At 43.1% G+C, this 14,010-nt stretch overlaps 1 protein-coding gene across 1 annotated transcript in view; it reads left to right on the forward strand.

Moving 5' to 3' along the window:
* Window positions 1-3,162: 3,162 nt before the first annotated feature.
* Window positions 3,163-14,010, forward strand: part of LOC112240683 (A disintegrin and metalloproteinase with thrombospondin motifs 14) — a 94,958-nt gene continuing 84,110 nt past the window's right edge. The window contains exons 1-2 of the mRNA XM_042314749.1: window positions 3,163-4,158; window positions 5,132-5,583. Of these exons, the coding sequence (XP_042170683.1) occupies window positions 4,068-4,158; window positions 5,132-5,583 (543 nt within the window). The 5' untranslated portion in view covers window positions 3,163-4,067. The remainder of the gene's footprint in view (window positions 4,159-5,131; window positions 5,584-14,010) is intronic.

The raw sequence follows: 14,010 nt of genomic DNA on the forward strand, positions 1-14,010 counted from the left end.
TCTATCTCTAAATGCTGAGGTTAGTTTCTATCTCTTAATGCTGAGGTTAGTTTCTATCTCTTAATGCTGAGGTTAGTTTCTATCTCTTATTAATGCTGAGGTTAGTTTCTATCTCTTAATGCTGAGGTTAGTTTCTATCTCTTATTAATGCTGAGGTTAGTTTCTATCTCTTATTAATGCTGAGGTTAGTTTCTATCTCTTATTAATGCTGAGGTTAGTTTCTATCTCTTATTAATGCTGAGGTTAGTTTCTATCTCTTATTAATGCTGAGGTTAGTTTCCATCTCTAAATGCTGAGGATAGGTTCTATCTCTTAATGCTGAGGTTAGTTTCCATCTCTAAATGCTGAGGATAGGTTCTATCTCTTAATGCTGAGGTTAGTTTATATCTCTAAATGCTGAGGATAGGTTCTATCTCTTAATGCTGAGGTTAGTTTCCATCTCTAAATGCTGAGGATAGGTTCTATCTCTTAATGCTGAGGATAGTTTCTATCTCTTAATGCTGAGGTTAGTTTCTATCTCTTATTAATGCTGCGGTTAGTTTCTATCTCTTAATGCTAGTTTCGCTTATTAATGCTGAGGTTAGTTTCCATCTCTTAATGCTGAGGTTAGTTTCTATCTCTAAATGCTGAGGTTAGTTTCTATCTCTTAATGCTGAGGTTAGTTTCTATCTCTTATTAATGCTGAGGTTAGTTTCTATCTCTTAATGCTGAGGTTAGTTTCTATCTCTTATTAATGCTGAGGTTAGTTTCTATCTCTTAATGCTGAGGTTAGTTTCTATCTCTTAATGCTGAGGTTAGTTTCTATCTCTTATTAATGCTGAGGTTAGTTTCTATCTCTTATTAATGCTGAGGTTAGTTTCTATCTCTTAATGCTGAGGTTAGTTTCTATCTCTTATTAATGCTGAGGTTAGTTTCTATCTCTTAATGCTGAGGTTAGTTTCTATCTCTTAATGCTGAGGTTAGTTTCTATCTCTTAATTTATCTCTAATGCTGAGGTTAGTTTCTTATTAATGCTGAGGTTAGTTTCTATCTCTTAATGCTGAGGTTAGTTTCTATCTCTTATTAATGCTGAGGTTAGTTTCTATCTCTTATTAATGCTGAGGTTAGTTTCTATCTCTTATTAATGCTGAGGTTAGTTTCTATCTCTTATTAATGCTGAGGTTAGTTTCTATCTCTTATTAATGCTGAGGTTAGTTTCTATCTCTTAATGCTGTGGTTAGTTTCTATCTTAATGCTGAGGTTTGTTTCTATCTCTTATTAATGTTGCGGTTAGTTTCTATCGCGAAGACAGACATAGAGACAGGCAGCAGTCAGACACGCAGACAGACAGAGAGAAAGAGAGACAGACACACAGTCAGACACGCAGACAGACAGAGAGACAGACAGACAGACAGGCAGGCAGTCAGACACGCAGACAGACAGAGAGACAGACAGGCAGGCAGGCAGTCAGACACGCAGACAGACAGAGAGACAGACAGGCAGTCAGACACGCAGAGAGACAGACAGACAGGCAGGCAGGCAGTCAGACACACGGACAGAGAGACAGACAGACAGACAGGCAGGCAGTCAGACTCACAGACAGATAGAGAGACAGACAGGCAGGCAGTCAGACACACAGACAGACAGAGAGACAGACAGGCAGTCAGACACGCAGACAGAAAGACAGACATACAGTCAGACACGCAGAGAGACAGAGAGACATACAGGCAGTCAGACAGACAGGCAGTCAGTCAGACACGCAGAAAGACAGATATACAGACAGACAGGCAGGCAGTCAGACATGTAGACAGACAAAGAGACAGACAGGCAGGCAGTCAGACACGCAGACAGACAGGCAGCAGTCAGACACGCAGACAGACAGAGAGACAGACAGGCAGTCAGACACGCAGACAGACAGAGAGACAGACAGGCAGCCAGTCAGACACACAGACAGACAGAGAGACAGACAGGCAGTCAGACACACAGACAGGCAGCCAGTCAGACACACAGACAGAGACAGACAGGCAGTCAGTCAGACACGCAGACAGACAGAGAGACAGGAAGTCAGGCAGGCCGACAGGCTTTCAGACAGAGAGGCAGACAGACAGACAGAAAACCAGATAGGCACAGACGGGCAGTCAGACAAACAGACAGGAAGTCAGGCAGGCCGACAGGCATTCAGACAAAGAGGCAGACAGACAGACAGAAAACCAGACAGGCACAGACGGGCAGTCAGACACACAGACAGACAGAGAGACAGGAAGTCAGGCACGCAGTTCCCTCTCAGGGAGGAAACTGGTTTAGAATTGAAGATGGGGTTCCGTCTAGACACAGTTACTTTTAGTTTAGGTCAGTTCTATCTTGCCTCTGAAGGACCCTTTACAGCCTTTCCTTACAGGTAGACTCAGCGGTCCACGGGTAGTTATTTTGTGTGGAGTCATTCTATGATTCACTAGTGTGGTTTGGGTTGAGTACCTCCGAGGGTCGATGTGGGCGGTCATAAAAACAGCCATGCAGGAGTCTTAGCCCCGAGCCCGCAGCCTTCCATTCCACTGGTGGAAGAGTCATTTCACATTTCATACTTTACAAAACCCTTTCAATGACTGGAGGAATTCATTTAGTCTTTTTTTTTTTTACTACAAGTGGAATGAATGTCATATACATTTAGTGACATCTGCAGGTTTAAATAATATCCCCCCTTTTCATGATATTGTTGACTTATGAAATGTGTTATATTTATATATTTTTTTGTGAACACAATGGTCGCCAGTAGTACAGATAATGGCCTAGCTGTGTAGAGTCGACACATCCCATCACCAAGAGGTTTGGAGCAGCAATGAGGAAAGGATCTGATCAACTCAAATCTACATTTATATCATATCATCTAGCAATCAATCATTTTTTTTGTGAAATCATTATTCGACTCTTTTCAAGAGTTAAACAGACATTTTTATTTTCTATTTACATCGGAAACGAGTGTTCAGTCTCGGCTGGGGGGATAAGTGACGGATAAACTCCTCACCACTTCCTATCAGTAGGCGGTGCTACTGTAAATATATTCAGAAGCATTTCAAGGATATTACATACAATTCTTACCCATAAATAATATTCACACGTTTACGTAGCCTACTGATGATGGAACTTAAACAGTAGCCTTTAGGTAAATGTATGAATCATTACTTTTCCATTACTTTTATAAAATCATGCAGTAAAAACGTTTATTTGAACAGAAGACATACTCTATTATTTTTTATTTTAAGAATAGTCCGGGTGGTTAGATCCATGCCCGCAGACAGTTACGTACTAAATGTGCATTCCAAGACTTGTTTCACAAACTAAACAATTCGCCACGACTTGTTCTCTCCCTGTGTGTCAGTCTCTCTCGCAGACCAGTGGACAGAATGCGTTTACCCTAAAACCTCTGTGGCTTAAAGTTTCGTGAAGTTAGAGAAGTCCGACTTCAATTTTTGTACTAACGCCTCCCCATCCGTGCGTAATGGTGCGGGACTGCGCCGCAGATGTTTGTGTGCAGGAATGCTTTTCTACTTCTGAGGTTGGGGTTAGGGTTGAATTTTATACGAATGAGTATGTTGTAGGCCAATGACTGCACATATGAAGGTGCAGGCCTACCTCTCTTGTTCTAAACAACCACAAGGCATCTAAACAGTTCCAGGCTCCGGCTGTGAGTTAGTTGATCTGTACCTCCCTGAACTCTCCGATTAGCCGGGCAGGCAGCTGTCGTCATCAGCAGCACCCCCGGTTTTTTCCCTTTCCTAAATGGATGGGGCTGTCCTGCTTCATGCACAGTTCAACGGAAGCCAAAAGATTGGAACAACTTGTGAATTCACCCGTCAGTTTGGTTTGCGTTAGCGGTAACGTTCAGAAGAATGCTCGACGGCGGCTTCGCTGAAGAAGTTAAAGATTGAGAAGTAGTTTTTTCTTTCTCATAAACTGTGCGGCGCTCAGGACTGGAGCAGGAGAGGAGGGAGAGGGAACAGCGGTTTGACTACTACAACGTTTACAATAGAAAGGAAACTTCAACTCCCGTTGGAGTGGACTGAAGTGAAGTGGCAGCTCGTAATTCCACAATGGCTTTCGCTCTGGATTGTATATATTTATTGATGTGCTGTTCTCTCAGCTTGATATTTTTAGATCACAAACATACTGTGAAATCACATGGTAAGTTCTTATGATTTTACACTTTTTTCCCTCAACTTTTTGGTATTCAACTTTGAAGTACTGTTGATTTTGAGCAAAGGGCTATAAAACGTATGGCATACTGTATCTAAAGTTATATAACCCCCTGGGTTTGATAGAGACTGAGGTCTTATTGAAGAACGTGTCCAAAAATGCCACAAACTAGTCCAATAATTTAGTTGTACCTGAAAGGGTTTAGCCAAACTAAACTAAACCTTTCGTGATGCAACTGGCTGGCTCATAACCCATAGACTAAACTAGAGACATATTATCCTGTGTCTCCACTGTTCAGAAGTTCAATATCTTCTTAAATAAAGGTTAAAGAATAAAAAGATAATCTTCCATTTGTTATTAGGCCAATTCTCCTTTAACTAGCATGCATTACACTAATCCACACCAGAGTATAATCATTGTTTTATGTTTATATTTAACCTTTATTTAACTAGGCAAGTCAGTATCAATTAAAGTATCCTATATTATTTTCTGTGCCTTTCACCAGGTTCCCATAAATTCCAATAAGTTCACAATCCCCCAAGTTCCCACACATTTCTGTGCATAAGTTCCTACTCTCTGGGAAAGAAATGTGCTATCTAGAACCTAAAACGGTTCTTTGGCTGTCCCCATAAGATAACCCTTTGAAGACCCCGTTTTGGTTCCAGGTAGAACCCTTTTTGGTTCCATGTAAAAACCATTTCCACAGAGGATTCTACCTGGAACCCAAAATAGTTCTATCTGGATCCAAAAATAGTTCTATATGGGATCCAAAAAGAGTTCTACCTGGAACCCAAAAGAGTTCTACCTGGAACCCAAAAGAGTTCTATATGGATCTAAAAGGGTTATCCTATGGGGACAGCCTAAGAGCCCTTTTGAGACCCTATTCTTCTAAGAGTTTATATTAGAACTGTCTAGTTGTCTCTGTTTCTCTGATGTTATTCTTGACTATTTGTCTCATCAGAACATCTCTCTGGAAAGTTAAGTGAATATGGTCTTATCGTGCCGTTCAGCACAGACTCCCACGGCCGCTACATCTCCCACGTGGTCTCAGTCTCAGGAGCCTGGGCCTCAGCTGCAACGGGAGAAAGTGAAAGTGAAGGTGCTGATGCAGGTGGTGGTGTTTCCTCATCCCCTGGTCCGGGAAAGAGGCGTGTGGCCCGTAGCGTCCCCGAGACACCCTCTATCACCTCTGGCGCAGGCCAACACCTGTTTTTCAACGTCACTGTGTTTGGGAAAGAGTTGCACCTTCGCCTCAAAGCAAACAGGAGGCTGGTGGCTCCGGGGGCATTTGTGGAATGGCAGGAGGACTTTGAGGAGAAGGATAAGGAGCGTCTCCACGGGGACTGTGTTTTCACTGGAGACATATCCAACATGCCAGAGGCCACTGTTGCCATAAGCAACTGTGATGGACTGGTAAGTCAATAACCAAACCCACCCTCCCTGAATTCCATACAATACAATGGTGCAAATGAGTTAGTGCGCACACACACACACACACACACACACACACACACACACACACACACACACACACACACACACACACACACACACACACACACACACACACACACACACACACACACACACACACACACACACACACCTAGTATTGTATACTGTACTATCAGCCAGGTCTCAGATCTGGCTGATAGTACAGATCTGGGACCAGGCTGCTGTATACTGTAATCTAACCATATGAGTTGGCAAGACAGCACAAACAGATTTGGGACCAGGCTGCTGTACACTGTAATCTAACCATATGAGTTGGCAAGACAGCACGAACAGATCTGGGACCAGGGTGCTGTACACTGTAATCTAACCATATGAGTTGGCAAGACAGCACAAACAGATCTGGGACCAGGCTGCTGTACACTGTAATCTAACCATATGAGTTGGCAAGACAGCACGAACAGATCTGGGACCAGGGTGCTGTACACTGTAATCTAACCATATGAGTTGGCAAGACAGCACAAACAGATCTGGGACCAGGCTGCTGTACACTGTAATCTAACCATATGAGTTGGCAAGACAGCACAAACAGATCTGGGACCAGGCTGCTGTACACTGTAATCTAACCATATGAGTTGGCAAGACAGCAGGAACAGATCTGGGACCAGGCTGCTGTACACTGTTTACATGGCTTAGGTATTCTCGTCACACTGTTCCTAGCCCTGGCAGTCACTATGAATGCAGGTTGTGGGTGAATAAACATCAGCGGTTGGATATCCTAACCCTGGCTGGATTCCAATAGGAATTACACATCACCTTTGCAAGCCAGCATAATGTGACATGAAGGTAGGATTGGAAAATTCTGCTACATTTCACAGGTTTTTCCAGAAATCCTGGTTGGAAGATTCCTGGAAATCCTTCAACTAGAATTTTTTGAACATCTGGGAATTTTTTGGAAAGTATCAGAATTTTTTGCAACCCCTTCTTGCAGGCCTCATGTGGCCTGTAAAACCATGAGTTTTAGGCCACTGAGTGAGGGTAAAGTTAGGCCTCAAAATAAGGCCTTATAAGATATGTAATACATTGTCATAAACCATTTTATTAAATAACGACAACATTAACCTAGGAAGTCACTTTGTGAAGGCCACAGGACTGAAAATGAAGGAATTCGACAACCATGTCTCTGTCACTAACAAATACAGTCATGGGTGGTAACTTCTACAATTCACTTGAAAAGGCAAAGCACACTGGGAAATTATATTGGAGGTGTGGCATAGTGGGGGTGTTACTCAAAATGTTCAAGCTGAACTCAAATCTGGACCCACCACAGGGTCACAGTGACTCTATCCGTTTGAGTAATGACTACAAAATCCCTTTATTAAGTAACTGGACTGATATATATTAAAGGTATACATCGAGATTTTGGCAACAATGTCATTTATCTAATTCCCCAGTCAATTGAACTGGTGGATCAACATGTTTTATGTCTCTGTGTGCAGTTTGAAGGAGGTTGCTAAACTAGAGATAAACTACCAGTCATTGTGTAAACACCAGTTAGCATTGGCTCTCTGAATCTCCCGCTAACTTCCTTTATATACTGGATGCAGAGACATAAAAATGGTTTCTATGAGTCCCGAAGTTTCCCTTTTTTTAGTGCAACGGGTTTCCTCAAAAGTTTAGCGTAATGACAGCACAACGGGGTTAACACTGTAGCATTGTCCACTGGACACAATAACTTGAATTAATAACAAGTTGAAGTGAACAGCAGGGAGGCATGATGCTTGTCCATTGCTTTGCTATGGATCCCTGTTAACTATAGAGAACTCATTATAAGGTAGCCTCTACTTAGCCTACAGCCCTACACTACTGCTTCCAGGGAAGAGTTTTCTGTTCAGCTGTCCAGACATTACTTTCTCTGTTGAGGGAATAGTTTTCTGTTAAGCTGTCCAGGCATTACTTTCTCTTTTTCCAACACTTATGCTAAATGGAACTCATGTTACTGCTCTGTTACTGCTCTGTTACTGTTACTGTTACTGCTCTGTTACTGTTACTGCTCTGTTACTGCTCTGTTACTGTTACTGCTCTGTTACTGTTACTGCTCTGTTACTGCTCTGCTATGTTACTGCTCTGTTACTGTTACTGCACTGTTACTGTTACTGTTACTGCTCTGTTACTGTTACTGCACTGTTACTGTTACTGCTCTGCTCTGTTACTGCTCTGTTACTGTTACTGCACTGTTACTGTTACTGTTACTGCACTGTTACTGTTACTGTTACTGCTCTGTTACTGCTCTGTTACTGCACTGTTACTGTTACTGTTACTGCTCTGTTACTGCTCTGTTACTGTTACTGCTCTGTTACTGCTCTGTTACTGCTCTGTTGTTACTGCTCTGTTACTGCTCTGTTACTGCTCTGTTACTGCTCTGTTACTGCTCTGTTACTGCTCTGTTACTGCTCTGTTACTGCTCTGTTACTGCTCTGTTACTGCTCTGTTACTGCTCTGTTCTGTTACTGCTCTGTTACTGTTACTGCTCTGTTACTGCTCTGTTACTGCTCTGTTACTGTTACTGCTCTGTTACTGCTCTGCTCTGTTACTGCTCTGCTCTGTTACTGCTCTGCTCTGTTACTGTTATTGCTCTGTTACTGTTACTGCTCTGTTACTGCTCTGTTACTGCTCTGTTACTGCTCTGTTACTGCTCTGTTATTGCTCTGTTACTGCTCTGTTACTACTGTTATTGCTCTGTTACTGTTCTGCTCTGTTACTGCTCTGTTCTGCTCTGTTACTGTTACTGCTCTGTTACTGCTCTGTTACTGTTACTGCTCTGTTACTGTTACTGTTACTGCTCTGTTACTGCTCTGTTACTGCTCTGTTACTGTTACTGCTCTGTTACTGCTCTGTTACTGTTACTGCTCTGTTACTGTTACTGCTCTGTTACTGTTACTGCTCTGTTACTGTTACTGCTCTGTTGCTCTGTTACTGCTCTGTTACTGCTCTGTTACTGCTCTGTTACTGCTCTGTTACTGTTACTGCTCTGTTACTGTTCTGCTCTGTTACTGCTCTGTTACTGTTACTGCTCTGTTACTGCTCTGTTATTGCTCTGTTACTGCTCTGTTACTGTTACTGCTCTGTTACTGCTCTGTTACTGTTACTGCTCTGTTACTGCTCTGTTCTGTTACTGCTCTGTTACTGCTCTGTTACTGTTACTGCTCTGTTACTGCTCTGCTCTGTTACTGCTCTGTTACTGCTCTGTTACTGCTCTGTTACTGCTCTGCTCTGTTACTGCTCTGTTACTGTTACTGCTCTGTTACTGCTCTCTGTTACTGCTCTGTTACTGCTCTGTTACTGCTCTCTGCTCTGTTACTGCTCTGTTCTGTTACTGCTCTGTTACTGCTCTGTTACTGCTCTGTTACTGTTACTGCTCTGTTACTGCTCTGTTACTGCTACTGCTCTGTTACTGCTCTGTTACTGTTACTGCTCTGTTACTGTTACTGCTCTGTTACTGTTACTGCTCTGTTACTGCTCTGCTCTGTTACTGTTACTGCTCTGTTACTGTTACTGCTCTGTTACTGCTCTGCTCTGTTACTGCTCTGTTACTGCTCTTACTGCTCTGTTACTGCTCTGCTCTGCTCTGTTACTGCTCTGTTACTGTTACTGCTCTGTTACTGCTCTGTTACTGCTCTGCTCTGTTACTGCTCTGTTACTGCTCTGTTACTGTTACTCTGCTCTGTTACTGCTCTGCTCTGTAACTGCTCTGTTACTGCTCTGTTACTGCTCTGCTCTGTTACTGCTCTGTTACTGCTCTGTTCTGTTACTGCTCTGCTCTGTTACTGCTCTGTTACTGTTACTGCTCTGTTACTGCTCTGTTACTGTTACTGCTCTGTTACTGCTCTGCTCTGTTACTGCTCTGTTACTGCTCTGCTCTGTTACTGTTACTGCTCTGTTACTGCTCTGTTACTGCTCTGTTACTGTTACTGCTCTGCTACTGTTACTGCTCTGTTACTACACTGTCACAAACTTTTTCACCTATAGTAGGATAAAATGTATGAAAATGTTTAAGATCGTCTGCTAAATTACTAAAATGTGTAGGGTGAAGTTGCCCCTAGGCGCTGTTCTTGGGTCAGTTTTACATTTTCCCCAGTTAAGGGCTTTTGTTTGGACGACCGACTAAATTCACATAGAACTGTGAGTTATAGATATGTCATTCTCATTGAAAGCAAGTCTAAGAAGCGTTAGATCTGTTCTATGTACGCTATTTCTATGCTTCCTGCTCATAAGTTTAGTTTTTTTTAAACATTCATTGTTGATCCGCAGGGTCAGATAATAATAATCACAGTGGTTGTAGAGGGTGCAACAGGTCAGCACCTCAAGAGTAAATGTCAGTTGGCTTTTAATAGTCGATCATTCAGAGTTAGAGATAGCAGGTGCGGTAGGGACAGAGAGTCGAAAACAGCAGGTCCGAGACAAGGTAGCACGTCCGGTGAACAGGTCAGGGTTCCATAGCAGCAGTCAGAAGAGTTGAAACTGGAGCAGCAGCATGACCAGGTGGACTGGGGACAGCAAGGAGTCATCAGGCCAGGTAGTCCTGAGGCATGGTCCCAGGTCTCAGGTCCTCTGTGACGGGAGGGAGAGAGATAATTAGAGGGAGCATACTTAATTTCACACAGGACACAGGATAAGACAGGAAGTGTCAAGACCTGGGCAGAACTTTAACAGGGTTAGATACGTTAGGAGAACCAGGTGTTATGACCACCAAACAAGTCATCTGTGATTTAAAGTACTGGCTGGTAATGATAGCAGGACCAAGCTGAGGTGACGTCCCATCGCAGTCTGATTTAAAGTATTGGCTGGTAATGATAGCTGGACCAAGCTGAGGTGACGTCCCATCGCAGTCTGATTTAAAGTATTGGCTGGTAATGATAGCTGGACCAAGCTGAGGTGACGTCCCCATCACAGGCTGTCACCTTCCCTGCTACTTCTGACAGAAACAACATGCAAGGAATAGTGATTTAAGACAGCATTTTCACCCTTGACCTCTAATGACATGTCTATGTGGATATTATTCTGCCACTTGTCAAGTTAACACTGGGAGAAAAAAACGACTGGTTCTCCTAACCTGTCTAACCCTGTTGAACTCTGAACCACCTGGTTCTCCTAACCTGTCTAACCCTGTTGAACTCTGAACCACCTGGTTCTCCTAACCTGTCTAACCCTGTTGAACTCTGAACCACCTGGTTCTCCTAACCTGTCTAACCCTGTTGAACTCTGAACCACCTGGTTCTCCTAACCTGTCTAACCCTGTTGAACTCTGAACCACCTGGTTCTCCTAACCTGGTTCTCCTAACCTCTAACCCTGTTGAACTCTGAACCACCTGGTTCTCCTAACCTGGCTAACCCTGTTGAACTCTGAACCACCTGGTTCTCCTAACCTGTCTAACCCTGTTGAACTCTGAACCACCTGGTTCTCCTAACCTGTCTAACCCTGTTGAACTCTGAACCACCTGGTTCTCCTAACCTGTCTAACCCTGTTGAACTCTGAACCACCTGGTTCTCCTAACCTGTCTAACCCTGTTGAACTCTGAACCACCTGGTTCTCCTAACCTGTCTAACCCTGTTGAACTCTGAACCACCTGGTTCTCCTAACCTGTCTAACACTGTTGAACTCTGAACCACCTGGTTCTCCTAACCTGTCTAACCCTGTTGAACTCTGAACCACCTGGTTCTCCTAACCTGTCTAACCCTGTTGAACTCTAAACCACTTGGTTCTCCTAACCTGTCTAACCCTGTTGAACTCTGAACCACCTGGTTCTCCTAACCTGTCTAACCCTGTTGAAATCTGAACCACCTGGTTCTCCTAACCTGTCTAACACTGTTGAACTCTCGTTGCTTCTTTGTCTATGTTGTTTTATGTGTATTTGTGCGGTGTGTGTGTGTTTGTGAGTGTAATATACCCTACATTACAGGGGCAGAAGAATAGAGCACCACTGTTCAGCATAAGAACAATGTGATCATTCATTAAAGAGACATTGTTTTCTCACTCTGAGGTAATTACAGACATGCTTGTGCACTTGTCTAACCCACTGAACACACTAACACACACACACACACACACTGGTTCACACACACCCACTAAACCACACACCCCTACACCCACACCACCTGGTTCCCTAACACACTAACCTGTCTAACACTGTTGAACTCTCGTTGCTTCTTTGTCTATGTTGTTTTACACACACCCCCACACAATATACCCTACACACCCCAGGGGCCAAGAATACAGCACCACTGTTCACATAAGAACAATGTGATCATTCATTAAAGAGACATTGTTTTCTCACTCTGACATTACAGACATGCTTGTGCACACACACACACACACACACACACCCCACACACACCCCACACACACACACACCCCCCCACACACCCCCCACACACACACACACCCCACACACCCCCCCCCACCCCCCACCCCCCCCCACACACACACACACACACACACACACACACACACACACACACACACACAGGTTGACACACACACACACACACACACACACACACCCCACACACACACACACCCCCACACACACACACACCCCACACACACACACACACACCCTAGTACTGTATACTCTACTGTACTATCAGCCGGGTCCCAGATCTGTTTGTTCATTGTAAATGACAAACCAACCATATGAGGACAATGCTATTCTGTTCTGTGTACTCTGAGTGAGGGAATCAGTCCCGTAGCCTAAAAGGTCCTGAATGTTGTTCTTTCTCTTACTGTAGTTTCTGGTTTAAAATGATGTTGGTGCTCTCAAACAGACTGCATTTCTCCATGGACTGAAGAAAAGAACAAATACTTTTCTGAACAATATTGATCTGGAAGAGTTACGTTTTGCTTATCCAAATTCACAAACATTGTCAGACTTATAAAGGGACAGTTTTGATACATTTTTATGAACATATTATTGTTATTGGTTATTGCGATTTTAATAAGATTTGATGTTTCAAACATATTGGTTACTGAGTTGACAAAACATTAAGAACACCTGCTCTTTCCATGACATAGACTTTGACCAGGTGAATCCAAGTGAAAGCTAAGCTTATTGATGTCACTTGTTAATTTGGGGCGCCAGGTAGCCTAGTGGTTAGAGCGTTGGGCCAGTAACCAAAAGGTTGCTAGATTGATTACAAGACCTGACAAAAATCTGTCGTCCTGCCCCTGAACAAGGCAGTTAACCCACTGTTCCTAGGCCGTCATTGTAAATAAGAATTTGTTCTTAACCCGCTTACATAGTAAAATAAAACATCCACTTCAATCAGTGTAGATGCAGGGTAGGAAACAGGTTAAATCAGTGTAGATGCAGGGTAGGAAACAGGTTAAATCAGTGTAGATGCAGGGTAGGAAACAGGTTAAATCAGTGTAGATGAAGGGTAGGAAACAGGTTAAATCAGTGTAGATGCAGGGTAGGAAACAGGTTAAATCAGTGTAGATGAAGGGTAGGAAACAGGTTAAATCAGTGTAGCTGCAGGGTAGGATACAGGTTAAATCAGTGTAGATGAAGGGTAGGAAACAGGTTAAATCAGTGTAGATGAAGGGTAGGAAACAGGTTAAATCAGTGTAGATGAAGGGTAGGAAACAGGTTAAATCAGTGTAGATGAAGGGTAGGAAACAGGTTAAATCAGTGTAGATGAAGGGTAGGAAACAGGTTAAATCAGTGTAGATGCAGGGTAGGAAACAGGTTAAATCAGTGTAGATGCAGGGTAGGAAACAGGTTAAATCACTGTAGATCAAGGGTAGGAAACAGGTTAAATCAGTGTAGATGCAGGGTAGGAAACAGGTTAAATCAGTGTAGATGCAGGGTAGGAAACAGGTTAAATCAGTGTAGATGCAGGGTAGGAAACAGGTTAAATCAGTGTAGATGAAGGGTAGGAAACAGGTTAAATCAGTGTAGATGAAGGGTAGGAAACAGGTTAAATCAGTGTAGATGAAGGGTAGGAAACAGGTTAAATCAGTGTAGATGAAGGGGTAGGAAACAGGTTAAATAAGGATTTTTAAGTGTGTGTACCATTCAGAGGGTGAATGTGCAAAACTAACTGTGGGAAGTATCGGAGTCGACATGGGCCAGAACTCTTTCGACACCTTGTAGAGTCCATGTCCCGACGAACTGAGGCTGTTCTGAGGGTGTTCCTAATGTTTGTACACTCAGTGTTGAGAGAAAGTTAGTTTTGATCACTCAGAGAAATGTTCTGAAAACATGTTGGCTCACTATTTAAAAATAAGATGGAGATGGAGAACCAGACAGCTGTATGAAAAATACAGGAGTTTTGGCGCAGGAACAGCCGACTAACGCTAGCTAATGATACCTACAGTAACTAATGATA

Source organism: Oncorhynchus tshawytscha, unplaced genomic scaffold (assembly GCF_018296145.1).
Source record: "Oncorhynchus tshawytscha isolate Ot180627B unplaced genomic scaffold, Otsh_v2.0 Un_scaffold_15699_pilon_pilon, whole genome shotgun sequence".
Classification (NCBI taxonomy): domain Eukaryota; kingdom Metazoa; phylum Chordata; class Actinopteri; order Salmoniformes; family Salmonidae; genus Oncorhynchus; species Oncorhynchus tshawytscha.